Source organism: Aplidium turbinatum, chromosome 5 (assembly GCF_918807975.1).
Source record: "Aplidium turbinatum chromosome 5, kaAplTurb1.1, whole genome shotgun sequence".
In the NCBI taxonomy this organism is placed as follows: domain Eukaryota; kingdom Metazoa; phylum Chordata; class Ascidiacea; order Aplousobranchia; family Polyclinidae; genus Aplidium; species Aplidium turbinatum.
This window is the reverse complement of record NC_137476.1, coordinates 25994584-26014343: the sequence shown is the minus strand read 5'-3', so window position 1 is coordinate 26014343 and position 19760 is coordinate 25994584. Positions and strand designations below refer to the sequence as shown.

Here is a 19760-nt window from a genome sequence, read left to right as displayed (position 1 = left end):
AACTTTTTTTGTCTCGTTTACCCCTTGCCAAATGATAAAAGTAAAATTTACCCCCACCGTTTTGGTGGCCCCTTGTGATGTCATCGTGTCCAGTCAACCATGCGAAAAAATGCAAAACATCCTTTTTTGTCTGGATTTACCTTGGCAAATATCAAAAACAAGCTGTTTATTTGCCGAAGACACGATTGTTTTTTACGGGGTTCTGTGAAAAATAATGTCTACTCAAATCACTTTTGTGCTTGCTTTCCACGAACAATTTTGGAGATTCTTGGATGTTGGATCAGTCGTTGAAAGAGCTACTCGCATGTTATCTTTGGGAACTAAGCGAGATCGATGTTTTGTTTTAATAGTCAACAATGAAGAGAACCCTGCTTCACACAGATAAGTAGTTGGAAAAGATATAATAACTTCAAATGCACGCTTAGTCAGCGTAGGAAACTCTTCGACTAATCCACACCAAAACTTGGAAAAGTCACCATTGCACGATAAGAATTTGGAACAAAGCGTTGTTGAACATTGAAGATCAATCAATTCATCTTTGCAAAGATCGTCGTCAGCAATACTTTCTAATTTGGCTTCGAAGGGAGGAGTTATCCAAAGAGCAGTACCAGTACTGTTAAAACTTTCACCTTCGAAGTAACCGTCAAAGTTCTTTTTTAAGGCGGCAAGGTTTTGGTTTGGTTTGGTTTTGAATCTTTATCCTCGGACTAACAAAGCCTTGATAGGTTATTCCTGGTACTTGTTCGCATACTTGTAGAGGCACTTGACGCAGGGCCGGTTACCGAGATTGGCAGAGTGAAGTTTTCCGATTGTTGAAGTCTTGTTGCCGAGAAATTATTCCATTCACTAGGTGCCGCTGAATGGAGAGCAGTCCTGAAATGCGTTGCTCAAACGCACACCCCGAGAGTCGAACCAGCGCCGTGTGATCTTGAGCCCGGCGCGTAACCACTGAGCTATCGGGGCGGATGTGCTGGCATATGTCGACTTCGAGATCAGAAATCTCGTTGCGACTTCTACTGACTTTCCAATCATCAAATGTTGGAAAATTTGCGTAAATATGAGTACTAAAAATTTCCTTTTTGAACTCTTGTACTCTACAGATCTAATTTTGTCTGAAAGCCCTGAATTTTATCATGTAGCCTACATCTATAATGGTAACACTTTTCCTTGCATTTGCATATTGAGCTGGTTCAAACTTGAAAAAATGTCTGTTAAGTAAGCCAATACACCAATAAATTTGTTGTCGTCAAAGTGCTTACTCAACGCGGATTTGCGTTCTCGAAGAAAAATCTCGATTTCACTATGTAGTTCGAAAACTCGAGACAAAACAAGACCCCTACAGAGAGCCACCAAACTTCGGTGTGATAAAGGAGAACAGAGTGTTCTGATCCCATCTGATCACAAACCACTTTGAAAAGACGATGATTAAGAGCACGTGCCCTGATAAAATTCACACATTCAACCACATGCTTCAATACTGCTTTCAAATATTCTGGAAGGGTTTCACTTGCCAGTGCATGTCGATGAAGGGCACAGTGAGTAAAAATGATGTTAGGTGCGCGTTTTTTTTCTCCAGGGTTGTAAAGCCAGACTTAGTACCGAGCATAAAATTATCTACATTTACCCCCGGTTAAGAACCCCTGAGCTAAAATATCCTAAAAACACGCAAGGTAGTATTGAAAAAATGTTTTTTAAACCAAAGTTTCTGTAAAACTAGACCTCCTTCTTTGCACTTCTTTGTACAATTCAATTGCCATTGACCTGCGTTTACATTACAGTGAAAAGTGTAACTGCAAGTTAAATGAGGCTTTGGGCATAGGTTTTAGTTAATTAACCTTTTGCGGTCCAAGTAGATCCCTGGGATGCAAAATAAAATTATGTAATATAGTCCAACGTCATTTTTGGGATGATGTCTACATATTGCAGATCAACAAGGTCCAAGCATCTCCTTGGGGTACTTTTGAAAATTGGGAAATTTTGAAAAAAAATAAATTTGGACCTCAACGGACCAAAATCGGAAAAAAGATTTGGACCTCTAAAGGTTAAGCTGACTTGTTTTCTCAATTTAACTCATTTAGAAAATGTATAGTTCCTTTAGGTTTATTTTTGTCTCCGAGGCTCACATTTTCAGGTTCGAGTAGATACATTTTTTTTAACATAAAGGTTATATTTAACATGGTTAGGTTATAACCTTAGTTGGGCTACTAGGCTGTGCTTCTGCTGTAACAACCTATTGAAAACCTCAGGCTGACAACTGCTGCTCAAGATGCTTCAACAGCAATATTGAGTGTAAAGTAATTGTTGTAGGCCTAACGGATGGTAGTCGACCTCATGTGGTTGTAAAGAAAGGTCTATAAAAAGAACACTAGAGAATGCGCCAATACTGTAAGTAGTGTAAAGTAAACTTTCAGAAGATCTTTTCTTAAATCCCCTCACAATGCACTGCAGGCGACATTCATGAATGAACCGTTTTTCTTGAAACCTATTACCTACCGTATTCCCCTGATTGCTTAATGACCCACAAGTCAAAAGTGAAAAGCTTTGACTCCACGGCATTTGGTAAACTTGTGGAAGACCAGCCAGCTTAACCCTATATCCATAGCTCAACTAGCTATGGTATTGACTAGCTTGATCCTACAGTAGGCTATATCCATAGATACACATTTGCACTAACTTTCCAGCAATACTTGCAACCATCACTAATTTTACATACATTGGACCTGCTCCTGGGCATGACCTACATCGGATCTTGTCATAAATTTTTCACAGTGTCTAAAAAGTAATTTTATGTTACAACATACAGGATGATCAAAGGGTTGTAGTTTTTAAAAAACCTTCCGGGTAAATTTTTCTGTGAACATGTCTGATGTTTGTTGTGGGGAAAATTAATTTCCTTCTGAAAGTAGTCTATTTCTACCGTAGGAAAATAGGCTGCATAGACTAGGCCTACTATCAAAATAACATGTTATACTTCATGAACTTTGACCTGGAGTAGGTTATATATTTGCACGCCCATAATAGCTACAGAAATATTCATGCACTTAACCGCACGAAAAAGCAAGAAACTTGAAAAAGTTTCAAAATATGTTTTAAGTGGGTATGGATATATTTAGTCTACATGCATTTTAACTTTTTTGTTATTAACTATAGGCCTAAACATCGATCTTATGAAAGAAAAAGTATTAAAGTCGTGGGTTTGTAAGAATGATATCTAGCCTACTGACGAAGTTATTATTATGCGGCAAAAGCTGTGCAATATCCTTGGATCAATTTAATGTGGTAGCCTATTCTTTATTTTCTCAATACAGAACACAGTATCTGTATTTTCAGTGCGGTTTTGCGCATGCGCGTAGTCATGCGCAAAAATCAAAATGACCACTTTACCGTGTTTTACAATGAAACTAAGACCAAAAATCAGTTTACGGTTGTCTTGCAACATTACGTGTTTTAGTGCAGTAGCAAACAATATTTGAACTTGAAGTGCCATAAACAAAAAATAACGTGTATGCAATAGGCTACAAAGCAGTTTTAAGCAAAAAGTAATTTTTAGCGTAGTGGAAGTTTTTAAACAAAAATTTCAAAAAAAATATACCAAAAGTCTTAGAATATACTGTTGTATCATAAAATCAGGGCTAACGTTGAAATTAAAATTAGCCCCCCCCCCACTCTTTTAGTTAAATGACAATATTTCAGTATTTGATAATGTTATTGTGGAAAAATAAACAAATCTGCTTATTGTTCGAGCTTTAGCCGGTTTGAAATTATTTTTCATTTGTAATTCCCTACCACTGGTACACTTTCAAAAAGAAGACCATACATCAAAATTAAGAATAAAATGATAAGATTTTGAAGAGTTAACTTAATCTGCTCAGACAAATACCACTACATAAATGAAATTGCCAAAATGAAATCTATGTTATGTGCTAATGGATATTCCGGGCAGTTTTTTGATAAGGTTTTACAACGTTTCAATTCAGTATCTTCACCGAATACTGACGTCATAAATTTCCAGAACTCTATATCCATACCTTTCCTAGGAAAGGAATCACTAAAAGGCTATCTAAACTCTTTAAGTGTATATTTGATATCGACATTGTTCCTCTGTACAAAACTTTTAAAATAAGTAGATATTTTTCGCTGAAATCTCCCGTTCCGCAGTCTCTTCGTTCCAACATTGTCTATAAATTCACTTGTTCGTGTGACATGAACATGACATAAATAGGCATGTCCACAAGACACTTGGTTACTAGAGCAACGGAACACCTAAATTTAAAACACATCAACAAATACAGTGCAATTAAAGACCACATTTATGACTGCAGTATTTGTTCCAACATCAAATTTACATTAGATTCATTCAAAATAATTCGCAACTGTCAATCAGAGTTTAAAACTAAAATTCATGAGGCACTCCAAATATAGCAGCACAACTCCTGGTCGCTGAAGGGGCATCTTTTCTGTTGAATTTGTATTAGATTACGTTTGTTTTATGTTGCTTAGTGGTTTTTCCTTGATTGCCTTTATGTTGTTCCGCTCACTATCTTGTCTCATGACCACACTCCCGCATAGTTTAAAACAGAGTGTTGTTACAACGTTTTGTGTTTGTTCGTCAGTTGTTGCTTGTACGCAGGTCAGTGCAGTTTTATTTATTTTCAGTCGTTTATTATTAACATTTCACGAATATTTGCTTTTGTTTAGATGAGTTAAGGTATTTTCGTGACGAGGGCATAAAGTTTTTCCGAAAACGTTTGAAGTTATGTAGCTATTTTATTTTATGTGTTACTTTTTGAATTATGCAATTCAATCTTATAAAGCTGTTATCAATTATCTGTCTATGGTTTTCCAAAAGTATCTCTCTACCAAAGCTATAGTAACTTAATCTGTTATAAAAAGTCACAATGCTGAACACTAATTTTGTGTTGAGTTTTCTATAATTTTGGTAAGATCAAAAGTTGATAATTAGGAACTGGACTCTAGGTTTCTAAACAGAAAGCTGTTATTTGTTAATTGCAGAATCAGTTTGAAGCTTGTCAGCTGCATGACTGAATGATGAGAGTTAGTGTAAATCTTTAGCCATCCGGAGTAATACTAGATACGATAAAAAACTGGAAAATGTGCACAATTCTGTTCTTTCAGCTTTCCGGCTTATTGCAATTCGGAAAATGTCAAATACCATCCTCGGTCACTTGTCCTGCGCCATGATTTAAACCAAAGTGCCTTGGATTGTCATCACTAACTTTCTAAAAGAGCTTTCTCAATCCGAATATTATTATGTTCTTTCAAATACCCTACTTCGATTTTGTGGTTTGCGAAACTTATTTCATGGCATATCCGTGCAGCTGTTGACTAATGACAAAGTGAAACACCATTAAGCAAATAAAAGCTTTTTTTTTGTTACTGACATTTTTTATTGCTTTAAGATTACATAAGATGAAAACCTGTTCAGTTTATGATTTGCATTAAGTTATAACTAGGGCGATTTTTTGTCACTATAGTTACTTTTTTTAGTTGTACCAATTAACAAAAGAAATGTAGAACCAAAGTTTCATGGTTGTGGGGTCAATATTTAAGAAGTTACTGTATAAAGTTACCAAAAGTCACTTTTTGTGTTTTTAGGATACTTTTCATTTGTTAGGTAATTTTATTTTGCATACTTTTTGCCTAATTCCCCTATTTATTTATCTTTCATTGCGACTGTAGAGGTGTATTTACATTCTATTTAATGCCAAGATTTTTAATATATCTTCTACTATGGTACAGATTTTAGGTTTGCACGAGCCCATGTTGTTCGTATCGCGTGTATTCCCAAAAACTCGTAAAGTAATTTTTTCGATGAAACAAATTGTGTTAACTATATTTAGCTACATGTCTTCCCTGCAACAGCTAAAGTGTTTGATTGACAGAAACTTCCTGCCAGAGAATGTAAAACATTACATAATATAGTTATTACTATCTGAAACCTTAACAGCCTGTTTCACCTTTAAAGGATCATCAGAAGGGTCTTATTCAAATATAATCTTGTATTTGAATAAGACCCTTCTGATAATCCTTTAAAGGTGAAACAGGCTGTTAAGGTTTCAGATAGTACCAACTATATTTGATTTAATTCGCTCTGCTTTGCTTTTTTGCTTAGCATTGAGCACTTTTTGTAGTATTAATAGTTTTTATTGTTTTTAAAACATTACATACCGTATTTACTTGATTGTAAGCCGCGCTTGATTGTAAGCCGCCCTTGATTGTAAGCCGCATGTGATAATGTTAAAAATTTAATGTAAGCCGCCCTTGAATGTAAGCCGCAAATACTGTTTACACGCAAAGCTGAAACTGCAGTACTCTCCAAATTTACCGGTATGTTTATTAAGTACCATAAATAAAACTGTTTTTTTTTTTTTTTTCGCGCAACGCTCAGAGTTCAAGATGGATACCACTACATCTTGCAGGTTTACAAATTGTCCATATGGAATGGATTTGTTTCCTGTCTCATCATTAGTGCGTCCGCTCCGGGAGCCGTCCACACACCCAAACACTCAGCAGGCACACCATACTTACATGGAAGATACCTACCAGGGAGGCGAGGGACTCACTACGACCGAAGGGACCCACCGCGGTAGATGGTAATCTGTGGATGTAAATGTTTGGTTAGTGGCTGCCTCAAGCTGATCTGCCTATCTCGACTTTTCTCTTGCTGATCTTGGAGCAGACTAGGAGATGGCGGGTCAAGCATGAGAACTAGCGCGTTTTGGTAGATAATTAATTTTTAGATTTTATTTGAGTTTGTTTGTGTGTGTGTATCTTCTTGTTGCCCGCTTCAAGAAGGGCACCTGTTTGGAGAAAACGGGCCACTGCAGTCTGACATCTCATTTGGCGGAGATGCCAGAGAGGAGCGGCCAGAGGGAGGGTAGCTTTCGCTGATCCCAGAGTCATCATGGAATTGGCCGCTGCAATCCTGTCATCCCAGAGCGAGTGGGACGACGGAGAGGGACGGTTGAAGATCCCCCGCTGCAATCACTCTTTCGGCATCAGGCCGTTGCAGATGAGTGAGAGGGACGGGTTAAAGGTGGGTTGTTACGCCCTTGGCTGTCTAATCTTCTTCAAAGATGATCTACGACCGTACTGTGCTAGTGAGATCCACCGCTGCAATCAGTCATCCCTACCACCAAGGACGACTGAGAGGGCGGTTGAAGAGTGGATCTCGACTGGTTCTTCTTTCTTCTGACCGTAGGAGGAGGTTTAGAAGGAGTAGAAATGTCAGATGACAAAGGAATGTTATGTTTTTGTGTTATGTCTTTCGTTTTTGTCATGATGACCCACAGGGCTTGAATGGTGGACCGTTTTGTGTCCTGTATATATGTGTCGCCGATGTCCAGAGATAACTTCTTTTGGATGATGGTGTGTTTGGCGACATTCATCATGGTCAAAAGAATCGGGTTGTTCTTCTGTCCGTCAGGGATCTGGTTGTAGAGGATCATGTCTTTTGTTATCTCCATGTCTTCTTTGGTTAGGCCAAGATATTGTTGTTTCAGGCGCTCCCATATTCCTAGCGCAAAAGAGCATTTGGTGAGGACGTGAGCTACATTGTCTTCTGGTTTTCTGCAGAAGTTGCAATTTGTTATTCTGTCGGAATGTATTGATCTATTAAAGTCTCCCCATTTGTATCCTCCATGTGCAATCCGAAAGGACATGGAGGATAGGTAAGGTGGAAGGAGGAGTTTGATTCCCTTGTTTTTCAAGAGGATCTCATTCCAAGGAATCTTCTTTCCGTTTTGATCAATCTTGTCAATTTTCTTTTCATATTGCGTTTTCAGATTGAGATAGATGTTTTTGTAGGAAGTATTTTCCCAGTCGTATTTCAAGCCTTTGAGTTTGCAAAAGAACTTGAAGATGTCCGCATACATTTCGTTTGGAATTGGGGTATGCGGAATGCTGTTGGAGAACAGATGAGGATTAATGTGTCTCATTCTGTAACTCAAATTGAACATGGCCCATTCGTGCCAGATTTCGGTAGCGTCTTCTAGTGAGAAGAGGTGGCGAATTCTGTCGATGCGGCTTGTTTGAAATTTTGACTGGATGTCCACCATGTTGATGCCTCCATCTTTGACAGGAGGAAACGTCTTGCTTCTCTGGAGCTGTTCGAATGGTGAAGGATACCAGAGGAAGTTGAAAAGGATTTTGTTGAGTTCTTTGATGTGTTGTTGTGTTGGCATCAGGACTCTACTCAGATGCAGAGTGACGGGTACCAAGAGAGTGTTGATGATGGAGATCTTTCCATAGAGGGAGAGTCTTCGTGGTTTGTGGATGTTGGCGATCGTTTGAGTTTTCTTTATGGCGGTCTGCCAGTTCATCTTGTCAAGTTGTGTTTTGTTTGTGCCTAGCCAGATGCCCAGGATCTTGACGTTGTTCAAGATCGCAGCTTCTGGAAAGAGTTGCTGAGCTCTTTGGGCCAGGTCAGGTTTGGACGCCAGGATCTAGGTCTTTCCCTGGTTCACTTTTTGAATATTGCTGGATTTTGATTGTCAGCTTGGAAAATCGAAAACCGTTGATCAGATGGTTTTTCTCTATGCGTCGGGTGAGAACGTCAGCACAGATTATGAAATAGAGCATGCTGAGGGGACAACCCTGTCGTATGCCCCTTTTAACGTTTATTCGTTTTGTTAAAGCTCCATTGATTTCTATCTTGCTTTTTGTTTTGTGGTATACTAGGTGGCCATGGGTAAACTAATGACAGGTAATTCATCATTATTGGTTTTACTCCGAGTCACTCCTGGTTTTACTCCGAAATAAAACTGACAACTCCTTTTTTTCTTTCGAATGCACGTCATAAATGCATGTGACAATTTAAAATGCACGTCACAACTTCACAATTGTCGGCATCAGACAACGCAGTAAGGCAAAACATCTATGGCAAAGTCGACAAGGAAAAAGGCAAAAAGAAAAAAGAAAAAATGTAAGCCGCCTTTGATTGTAAGCCGCCCTTGAATTTAAGCCGCAAACATGATGGAAAAAAAAAACTTTATAAGCCGCGGCTTACAATCAAGTAAATACGGTATGTGCAATTTGAATGTGCAATTATAATTTGAGCACAAATTGAAACACATTTAAATGATTTTTTATGTTGAATTTCTGCTATTTCTTTCGCTTTCTTGTTTTCTTTGCATAAAGCTAGTTTGGTTACTTTTTTGCAAAATTAAAGTCACCTTTTTTAGTTTTTTAGGTTACAAAAAAATCACCCTAGTTATAACATGATTTTTTATTGAATTTTTTTAGTCAAAAGCCTATTGTCAGCTTTATTGTAGTTACAAGATAAAAAAAGTATTGACTTATTGTTTACGGAAAGAAGAAAGCTGGAGTTGAAATATAATTCATTTTTTGTTGGCCATGATTTGATTTTGTACGTTAGAGGATAACCAGGCAAGCTAATTATACGGAGCCCATAGCACGGCCGAGGCGCCGTAGCCTATTTGAATTAAAAACTATGATCCTTTTACTTTCCAGATGTCACTGATAACTCATTATGGACTTAATTATTAATGTTGTAATTGCCATTTCAGCCACAACGGCTTGCTTTTCAATCTATCTTTTGCTTTGCGTTGCCTTGTTCATGAAAAGAGACTCATTAAACCTTAACAATCAACAAGTAGATCATAAAATTGAAAACGTTAGGAGTGCCACAGGGAACCAAGATCAGTCCACTGTTCATTTTCCAGTGACAGAACGCTGCAAAGTAAACCAACAAACAGTCAGAGCTGCCCGTTCTCGAAAATTTGAAAGTAAAGCTGGAACATGGATGAACTTGTCACTTCTTTTTACCATATTTATTAGTTTGTTACGAATAGTTGATGAACAATTGCTACTTTTTGTAGGCAATTCGTCCAACTACGCATGCGACATCTTGACAAAAGTTATGGTATTCTTAACAGCGCTATCGCTTCATGGCTGTCATGTGTTCCTGTGGCTCAAACAACTTATGTTTTATTCAAGTCCATTCCTCAAACGTTTGCAACCCAAAAAACTTAAACTAGTAAGTTACGGCACGTATGTACAATTAGTTGCTCTGATGATTGTTGGAATGGTTATTCATTTGTGGTGGCGGGATTATGATAGCAGTGATGGCGTTTGTCGATCATCTGTCGAGTCAAAGAAGATTCCTGTATGGGCTGCATTTTTAACCACGGTTGTTTTAACCATTTCGATTCAAGCCATGTTGACTGGTTTATTCATACTTCCAATTGCCCGACACAACACTGAAATGAAAAAATTCACTGAGAAAAACAAAGGAAATGCAACAAGAAGCAAATCTACTCAAAAAATGATTGATTGCATCAAAAAAGCTTTGATTGGAGGAACAGTAGCGATCACAACTGACGTCATGGGGGCGTTGGCTGCAATTTGGATTCCTGAAGACATGCCAATATATTTTATCAGTATCTTATATAATCTAAATATATTGTTTAACATTCTATGTCTTTTTTACACCTACGCGGATTGGAAAATTATTATATTTCCATGGAAGTGTAAAACTTAAACGATTTACCACATGAAATGAATTTCCAAGTTATTTTTAAAACAACTTTGGCTATCTAACAAACTGAAATGTTTGAAACTAACCATACTGTTTCACTTTGCTCCTCAAAGGAGAGCCAGATGTGGCCCCCCTCATATTTCCTTTGATTACTTGAAGAACAGTTACGCAATGCACATGGTTTTTCTTGACTTTTCCCAAAATTGCCAGGCGGATCTGATGATATTAAATTTGATGCTAAAAGTTGTGTAGTTTTCTTATAAATTCAAGATTTTGGTGAATTGTATAGGTTTTTAGCTAATTTCTAGCAAAGCGTGGAATGGATTACATTGTGCTTACAAGCCATAAGCCCATAATCGCTTCGTCATTAATATGCGCAAGGAAAGAGACGCATCGTCTAGTTGTCTATTGTTTGGTTTGACATCAATAACACAAAGCGCGTTATTTCTTATGCTACAATGGAAAAGCCAGTGATCACAAAGTTGTTAATTAGAAACAATAATAGCAAACGTTTTTTGGGTTATCAGCTCTACGAAGAATAGCAAGCCACGAACAAAATAGTATGTAGGCCACAAACTATTCAAAACAGTTGTTTCAACCAGCAAATATCCATGGACGAATAAAAAACGTTACAATAAGTTACAATCTAAAAAACGTTACAATCTTCCCTTGGGTAAAGATACGAAAAACTTGGTTTCGAAATAAACGTTTTATGGAAATGCTTATTCCTGTTTTGACAAAACTTGCAATTGAGGAAATCTATCACTGCAAATGCTTTTGGGAGAAGCCGGAGAAATAACATTTTGGAAAACAGTAATTGTGAGATACTGTCAAAATTATGATATAGGCTCCATTTACACGTAGCAGCTAACTCGATGGCTACATGTCCCTTCCCTGCTTTATGTCGCCTACTTGTTGTTATGTCCTGCATTTTTGTTTCATCGTGCACTGTGTGTTGTTCCAAAGTGCGCAAGATAAAGATGATAATGCCTCGTCTACACTACAAAATATTTTGTAGGGTAGACGAGGCATAATGCTAGCCGTCACATAAGACAAACAACAAATCAGCTTTCTTGATCATTGATTCAACGTCTGAATACGTTGCTCCAATGTATAGGAGACCGGCTATTGTGAAGACTAGCCATTTATAAACGATCTGATTATACCAAAAGTAGGACAAACTAATGGATCAAAGAATGAATAAATAATGCTGAGAAAACTAAATCTATGTGACGAACAATATCGATGTCTTCATTTATCTTTGAAAAATGCTGCCTAAACTTATCAACAAAAAATACCCTAAATAACGGCAGGGATCCCGAGAGCAGAATTTGCTCGACTTTGGCATGAATTTAGTCAGACATCTAATAAATTCACACATATAATAAAGGCCACTCAACGCCTGTAATATACATAATCAACCTGGTTCTGGGCGGTTTGTGCAACAGTTCAGGGGAAGACATTACTTGAAATGATGCACCACACAAAAGATTTTCAATGAAGAGTGAGTCTATGAAAAGCGACGTGGATTGTGCTGCACAGTGACTTCAAGTTTAGGACAGAAAAGGCACAAAAATGTCCTAGACAACAAAATCCTTCATTTTTACATTGATTCAACGTCTCGTTTGAATCAATGTAAAAATGATGGATTTTATTGTCTGGGATCACGATAAAAACAGAGACCTTGTGGGAAATTTGCGGTAATAGCAATACGATACAAATACCATAAACGCGTAGTTTGCATGCTGCTCCAAGCTGGCCCAAGCTGGCCAATCAACCACAAAGGTAGACAATAAAGGCAGTTTATAACTCGATAACAGCGCAATAAACATCATAAATACGTAAACCGACAATTTTCTTTTACAAACGTTTTACGTTTAATAGTAAATTTTTCCCAACAATTTTTTGTGAAGCGTTTACAAACCACGGTTTTGTAAAATAATTTATCATTATTATTTTTTACTTTTTGGATGTTGTAAAACATCCTCAGCAAAAATCACGAAAAAACATTTTATTACTTCAATGTAGTAGGCCGAAAAATATTTTATAAAACTGTAGCCACGTTGTTTCAACAAAGACGCCATTTTTTGGCAATATAAAGTTATAGAAAATAACTTGCTATCCTGCAAATGTTTGGAAAGAATTTAGAAAGTCTTCTCACAATCTGACACAAAATAATTATGTTTATTGTATCTCTAAAATATATTTTATGACAAACTTTGAAGCTTCTTTATAATTACTTTTATCTTTAAAGTCAAACGTTAATTTTTTTTTGGCCAGAAACATAATCGCTGCTTTGCTGATGTATCGCTTTGTCGCCTTTACGCGTATTTTTTGTGTTTCAAACAATAACCACCCAGTCAGCAATTCAGTCCTTTTATCCATGTAGCCTACATTGATTCAACATTTGTAAATAAACGTTAAATTTATGTAGATTTGCTGACTGTGGGTTTATTTCACTTTTCCTTTGTTCCTCACTTCCAGTGGCGGCTGGTGCTGTTTGTGAGCAGTGAGGCTGCAAACGATTTCGCGAGGAGGGTCTCCCCCCAGAAAAATTTGAAAAATTGCATTAAATTAGGTGCGTTCTGAGTATGTTTTTACCCCCAATTTTGAAAAAATGCATTCAAACTTTGTTGAAAAGTTGATGTATTCCTAAGCTGTATCCAAAAAAAAAACTAACAGTAATGCTTTGGAGACAAACTTTACTAGTATTAACCTTAGTCTTGACTAGCCTTGCCGTTGCATACAAGGTTTAAGTGATTTTGAGATGCCCTAGCACTTCCTGTAACCTGTTGAATACCCTAACTCTACAGCTAACACTTCTACATTTATGGCTCATCATTACTCTGCGAAATAAAAACTAACTTTAAAAAGTATGTAAAGTTATTCGGTTGGATGGAGCTATTTTCCATGCAGTGCCAAGAGGTAGGCACTTTAACGTAGTACAATCTTCGAAAAACGTACACGCAAATCAGCTGACTTCAGTCATGTGACTCAACATGTGATTATCTGGTCGTCTTTATCGAAAAATTTTGATACAAAGAAATTTAACTGAATCCATTCCCACAACCTGCGTGGCCGAATGGGTTCCTGCGTGGCCGAATGGGTTAGGGCAAAGGAGTAGTAACTTCGATTGCCTAGGTTCGATTCCCACCTTCTGCTAATACTATTTTTTCTTCTGCAACTGAACTGAGTGCAAGAAGAATCTTAATGATTGCAATCAATAGAGTTAATAAGGAAAATTGTGACTGAAATACCAGTGATGCATGTATACGTCCATGTGTCCCATACGTCTATATGTCCATACGTCCTATACGTCCAGTATACGTCACGCATGATTGCGTTATGGAATTCGGACAGTGTACTACGTTAAAGTGCTTACCGTGCCAAGAGATTCAAAAATTGCTGTAAAATACCAAAAGAGGTGGAGCTTGAAGGATAATTTTTAGCCAATCAGAGCGCTTGAAATCCAGAATCTCGGGCTGCAAAGAAGTTTGCCCAAAATTCGTGTTGCCAAATGAAACTTTTAGTATTTTAATTTTCGATCCGCAATTCTTAAGTGAAAAAAGTAACCCAGTCGGATAAACACAGAGGAAAACATAATTTTCCTGTTCTCTTTCTTTCAGGTGGGGCTGCAGCCCTGCAGCCCCATGGCACGAGCCGCCACTGCTCACTTTGCTGTTGCACTGTTTCGACGCTGGCGGACTAAAAATGTATTTTCAAATTGATTGACACAATCTTCAATAAAAAGTGAGCTTTGAACTTAGCTTTGTTGATGTAAATGCTGTATTTTTAGTGGATGTAATCCATGAGTCATGTTTATAAACACCCGTCAGCCTAATGACTTATGATGTGGCCTGCGTGATATTTGTGATGCGACTGGACACAAATCCACAATTTCAAAAGCACTTAATTTGAACTTAGAAATTTCAGATAATTTCAACAGCTTGTTCAATTGTCTTCTCTCTACTAAAAATAATCATACTACAACTCAATTGTAGACCTAAAGTGCACAAACCAAGATGTAAACAGCTATTCAAGTAGGTTAAGGTGGTACTTATGAGAAGTTTGGTTCCATAAAGCTAGAAGCTAGCCATGAGTTTCGGAAAACATTAGTTTAGGACAAAAATACAAAACAACAAACGCAGTTTTGTTTATTTTCAAATTCGTGTAACAATATTACTCTGATTGTAACTATTTTTGACTTAATGAGTAGCCCACAATAAGATTTGCTCGCAAGTCATAAATCTTTATCAATGCAATGAGTCGGCACACCGCACAAACACTTCGTGCGGTTGAACGAGCTCTTTGTTCTTCAGAACTTTGCATGAAATCAGATTAGCACGGTAATTAAACGGCGGCAAGATAAAGAGAATTGTCGTTTTTGAGTACCTTTTCAAAAAATGAAATATCAAGTTTAACATATAAAATTTTTAAAATCATGACTTTTCAAACTTATAGACAAATGATTATTTTTTTTCACCCCAGTGCAACTTCTGTTGAAATAGCACCAGCGGATAACACGTAATAGCTGATTGAATTTGATCCAAAAACGGCCCTTGAGCAGTTAACTTCCAAAAAAAGGTTGAAAAGCAAAGGGTTAAAAATGTGTAAAAAATCGAAATCAAAAGCTTTCAGACTTCAAACTTGAATTTTTTATTTGAGTCATCATGACCTGTTCAAATGCATAACTGTTACACCTGCAAAGCTTTATGAAGCTATTTTGTGCAATGAGTTTCCGCGAGTAGCCTACTCCGCGAAAGACTATTGTCGTACAGACAGTGGTGAATTCAAGAGGTTGATTGAAACAACCGTGGCCCAGTAAAACATAAAAGGTTACTTAATTGATATTATTGTTTTTCTTTGTCGGGTTTAGCGGCTGTGCATAGCACGTTTGAATGTAGTTTATTATCGTTTTATTGATGTTTCCTGTTTTAACTACTGTTCTATTATATAACGTAAATTTGTGAAGTTTTGCTGGTCAAAAATTTCGACTTATCTCAGCTCTTACGTGATATGACATCATCAGGCTACTATGATGACTGAAGACTAAAAGTAAGTTGAAAAGTTAGCTACTTTTTGATGATTGATCATGTTCAAGGTGCTTTTTTAAAGTAAAATTGCACTAGCCTACATTTGCAGAAACTTGATCATGCTATTTTAAGATTAAAACATTTAGCTGAGTGCAAACACAGTAAAAAGAAAGATGTCAAATGTAGGCTATAGGCCTACAACCTAGTGCAGGGGTCAGAAATCCGTGGCAAAAGAGTAACAAAAGTAATGAAAGCTATACAAGTTGTCAAGAGTAGGCTAACCCCTGAAGGTATTAAGTTATTCAATGTATTTAAAAGCTCATAGGCTATTCCAACTCCGTATAATCGTACAACTCCAATGCTGTATATTTAACCATCAAAAGGCTTTGTTTACCGAGATTGACAAAGTGAAGTTTCTAATTGTTGACGTGTTGTTGTTGTCTGTGAATTATTCCATCCATTAGGTGCCGCTGAATAGAGAACTGCCCTTGAAATGAGTTGCTTGGCTTGTTCCTTTTTTATCATTTTATGATTTGGTAGGAATAGCTGTGATATCGCGGTCTGTATCACAATTTACTTTTAAGTTGTATAAGTCGCTGCAACTTCCAACTATTATTAAAATAATCTTTACTAGTTTACCGATGCATTCAAGTCAATATTTCAAAAAGTAAAGATAGTCCCACATTGGATTCCAAGTATCGGAAATGAAGAGAGAAAGCTCTCATCACACTAGGCTTTCAGCACTAAGGAAAGAAGGGTGGCTAATTCCTTTTGATCAACTTTCCTTCACCATCTATACCAGGGGTGACGAACCTTTTCGCGGTCGCGGGCCACTTTGTCAATTACACATGAGTCATCGGCCACACAACTTTTTAATCGTAACCTATACTATGAAATGTTTTAGAAGCGACTCAAGATATTATTGATGAAAAGTAACAAACGGCAAATGAAAGAAATAAAGCCCACACAATTGAAATTATCTTACGCAGAAACGAAACATACAACAGTAAAAATAAAAACAAATCAACTTGAGCGAAAAGAATAGAGCAACAGTACTTGCACTGAAGACAGGTTAATTTTCTAAGTTTAATTTTCCAGTTTAAGCGTTTGCTTTCATATGAGTATGATTTCTTCTTTTTTTGGCTCTATCCTTTTTGCTCAAGTTGACGAAATGTTTTGACCGTTATGCTCCGAAACAACAAATCAGTTAATGAAATTTCTTTTTCAAACCACAAACAAAAGCTCATGGGAATCATACAGCTGAAGCTATAATGCAGCATTGAAGCATAAAATATTAAGAAATAACAAAATATTAAGAAATAACATTGAAAAAAAAAAAAAAAAAAAAAAAAATGAAGCATTGAATTTTTTGCTTAGTGGGATTTTTAGAAAGTTTTTTGCTAGACTAAGCGTTCATGATGATGAACTGTTTTATTTTGATCAACGACGCACGAGTACAAAATAATTGACACGGCGAGAAGAACACAATAAACATAGCCAGGTCAGAGGCTTTAAAGAACCGGCCTGCCACGCCCCGTGGAGGCGGGGAGCGGCGTGATTATGGGGTGGCGATGCACCCGGAAGGGAAGTCCACCAGCTTAGGTCGCGGGGGCCAGGCTGGGGAGTCTAGGTACCTGTGGAAGGAAAGTGTGGATCGAGAATTTTGTGCGACTCGTCCGCAAAAGTTAGAATGGCGGAACGGGCCAGCGAGACGGGCTTTGCTTTCGGCAAACGCAAAAAGGTCAGCTCACGACGGACCGGGCGACAGAAGTTTTATAAAGCCAGGCAGCGCCCACGTCTCTATCACGTGACCGTAACACAGGTACGTTTAGCGACGTGGCAACTCTCAACTGCACACTAAGATTTTCATCTGTCAGCCTCGACCTGTAACGACATGTAGCAAAGAAAAGGTGTACCAGTGAAAGCATAAAACAGCATTGAGATGTATTTTGTCTTTAATGCATGAGCGATTGTCAAATTGTTCTGCGGGCCGCACAAAATTCTTTGACGGGCCGCAAGTTTGTCACCTCTGATCTATACCCACTCAACTTATACACCGTTGATAGAGGTGAGCGGTGTTTTCAACAGCCAGCTTAATCCGGGAGTCGAACCAGGTTTGCATAATTCAAAAGCTTATCCTTAAAACTGCAAAGATTTATTTTCCAAATAACCTTTTTCAGACAAAAAATAAAAAAAGTTTTAGTCATTCAATTAACTGCTCTTGCTTGTGCAAGTTTATTTACTATAAAATGAATAATCTGAATTTTTATAGTAGGCTATATTTGGTTTTTATCTAAGAATCATTCAAAATTTATATTACGAACAATCAGCTGCTATCAGGATAAATGATGACTGCAGTGACTACACGCCCATTCAGAAAGGAGTGAGACAAGGTTGTGTGCTATCACCTAACCTTTTCTCATTATACAGCGAAATAATTTTAAGACATATTGAAGATGAAAGAGGTATTAGTATTGGAGGAAACAACATTAACCACATACGATATGCTGACGACACCGTTTTGATAGCCGACTCGGACGTAAAACTGCAGAACATATTAGATATTGTGTGTACGAAAAGCAAGATATTTGGCATGGAATTAAATAAAAAGAAAACAGAAACAATGGTCATAACAAAGAAAAAAGCAACCGAAACTCCTATTTGTAATTTATCAGTTAATGGAACAATTCTTAAACAGGTCTAAAAATTCAAATACCTCGGTACTATGGTGAATTGGGATGCAAAAGACGAAACAGAGATCAACATAAAAACAGCCCAAGCAAAAGCAAGCTTCCAACAAATGAAACCAATTCTTTGCAATAAAAATATCTCTTTCAAAACAAGATCTAGAGTTTTAAAATGCTATATTTATCCTGTTTTTCATTACATCTCTGAAACCTGGAATATTTCAACAAAAATGGCAGAAAAGATTAATGCTTTTGAAATGTGGTGCTTCCGTAGAATGCAACGCATTTCATGGCTGGCAAAGAAAACAAATAAAGAAATTCTACACCAAGTAAACCAAACCAGAACTTTGTTAAAAAGTATGAAAACCAGACAATATAAATTTCTCGGCCATGTAATAAGAAAGCAAAAACTGGAGCATCTCTCTTTAACTGGTAAAATTTTTGGAAAGCGGGCACCTGGCAGACAAAGACAAACACATCTGGAACAATTTAACGACAAAACAGAAACAATCATCCATGCAACATATAATAGGAACATTTGGTCTAATTATTCATCTGAGACCGTCGATGCCTGGTTCAGGCAAGGCAATTGAAGAAGAAGAAGATGTTTGGTTTGCTCAAATTAGTGGTGTGAAAATTGTCTTTTGTGCTTCTCTCCAACTTTTTAACATTTTTGTACATTGTGTAGATTTTTACCAATAAACTTTCTGCTCCAACAAAGAATGAAAAAAAAAATACTTGTCAATGCAGACTGACTCACACACACGGCTCGTAGGATTACTTTAGCCCACGTTTCTCCGTGAAAACATACGTTGTAAGCACACCACACTTTAGCATCAAATATTTTTTTGACTACTTACCCAATGTAGGCTACAGTCATCACGAGGCAATAATCGCCGACAAATTAACAGTAGCGCTCAGTCACGGAGAGCTCAGTCACCGAGACCACTGTTAGTTCTCCAAGTAACCAAATAACTCAATATCGAAGCACATTGAAAAAATAGTTTTGTGCAAATCAAACCTTCAAAATAAACAAAGTTTCTAAAACATCATAATTTCATTGGTAATTGTTTCACAGACGGATGCCCTTGGTGACAATAGCCTTCTACTTTAACCAGGCCTGTGACTAGCATCAATGATATTACTGGCATCATTTTCTGTTAATTGTACACTGCTGTCAATAAACAGATGAATGACGAGTCATTAAATATTCTGACAAAACTTGACTTGAAAAAGGATGGTTTGCATAAGTGGTAAAACTGTCGCGGACAAGGCGAATCCAATCAAGTGCAGTTTCTATGATCTAAAATCTGATTTAAGAACTAAAAACCACAATCTGTAGGCTACTAGCCTTCTGAGTAATGCAGTGCTTCTCATCCCATGGGTCGCGACCTAAAAGTGGGTCGCCCTTTGATTGGCTGGGTTGCTGATTGCAGTAGTTTACATGGTTAGATTTATTTATGTTTTCCTTCTTTGCTTTCCATTCTTTGCTTTCCTTCCGACCGTTTCTGCAAAAACGTG

General features: G+C 37.3%; 1 protein-coding gene across 1 annotated transcript; it reads left to right on the top strand.

Moving 5' to 3' along the window:
• Window positions 1–9511: 9511 nt before the first annotated feature.
• On the top strand, window positions 9512–10725 carry LOC145771072 (uncharacterized). The gene has a single exon (XM_082582816.1). The coding sequence runs from the start codon at window positions 9512–9514 to the stop codon at window positions 10520–10522; it is 1011 nt and encodes a 336-aa protein (XP_082438942.1). The 3' UTR covers window positions 10523–10725.
• The last annotated feature ends 9035 nt before the right edge of the window (window positions 10726–19760 follow it).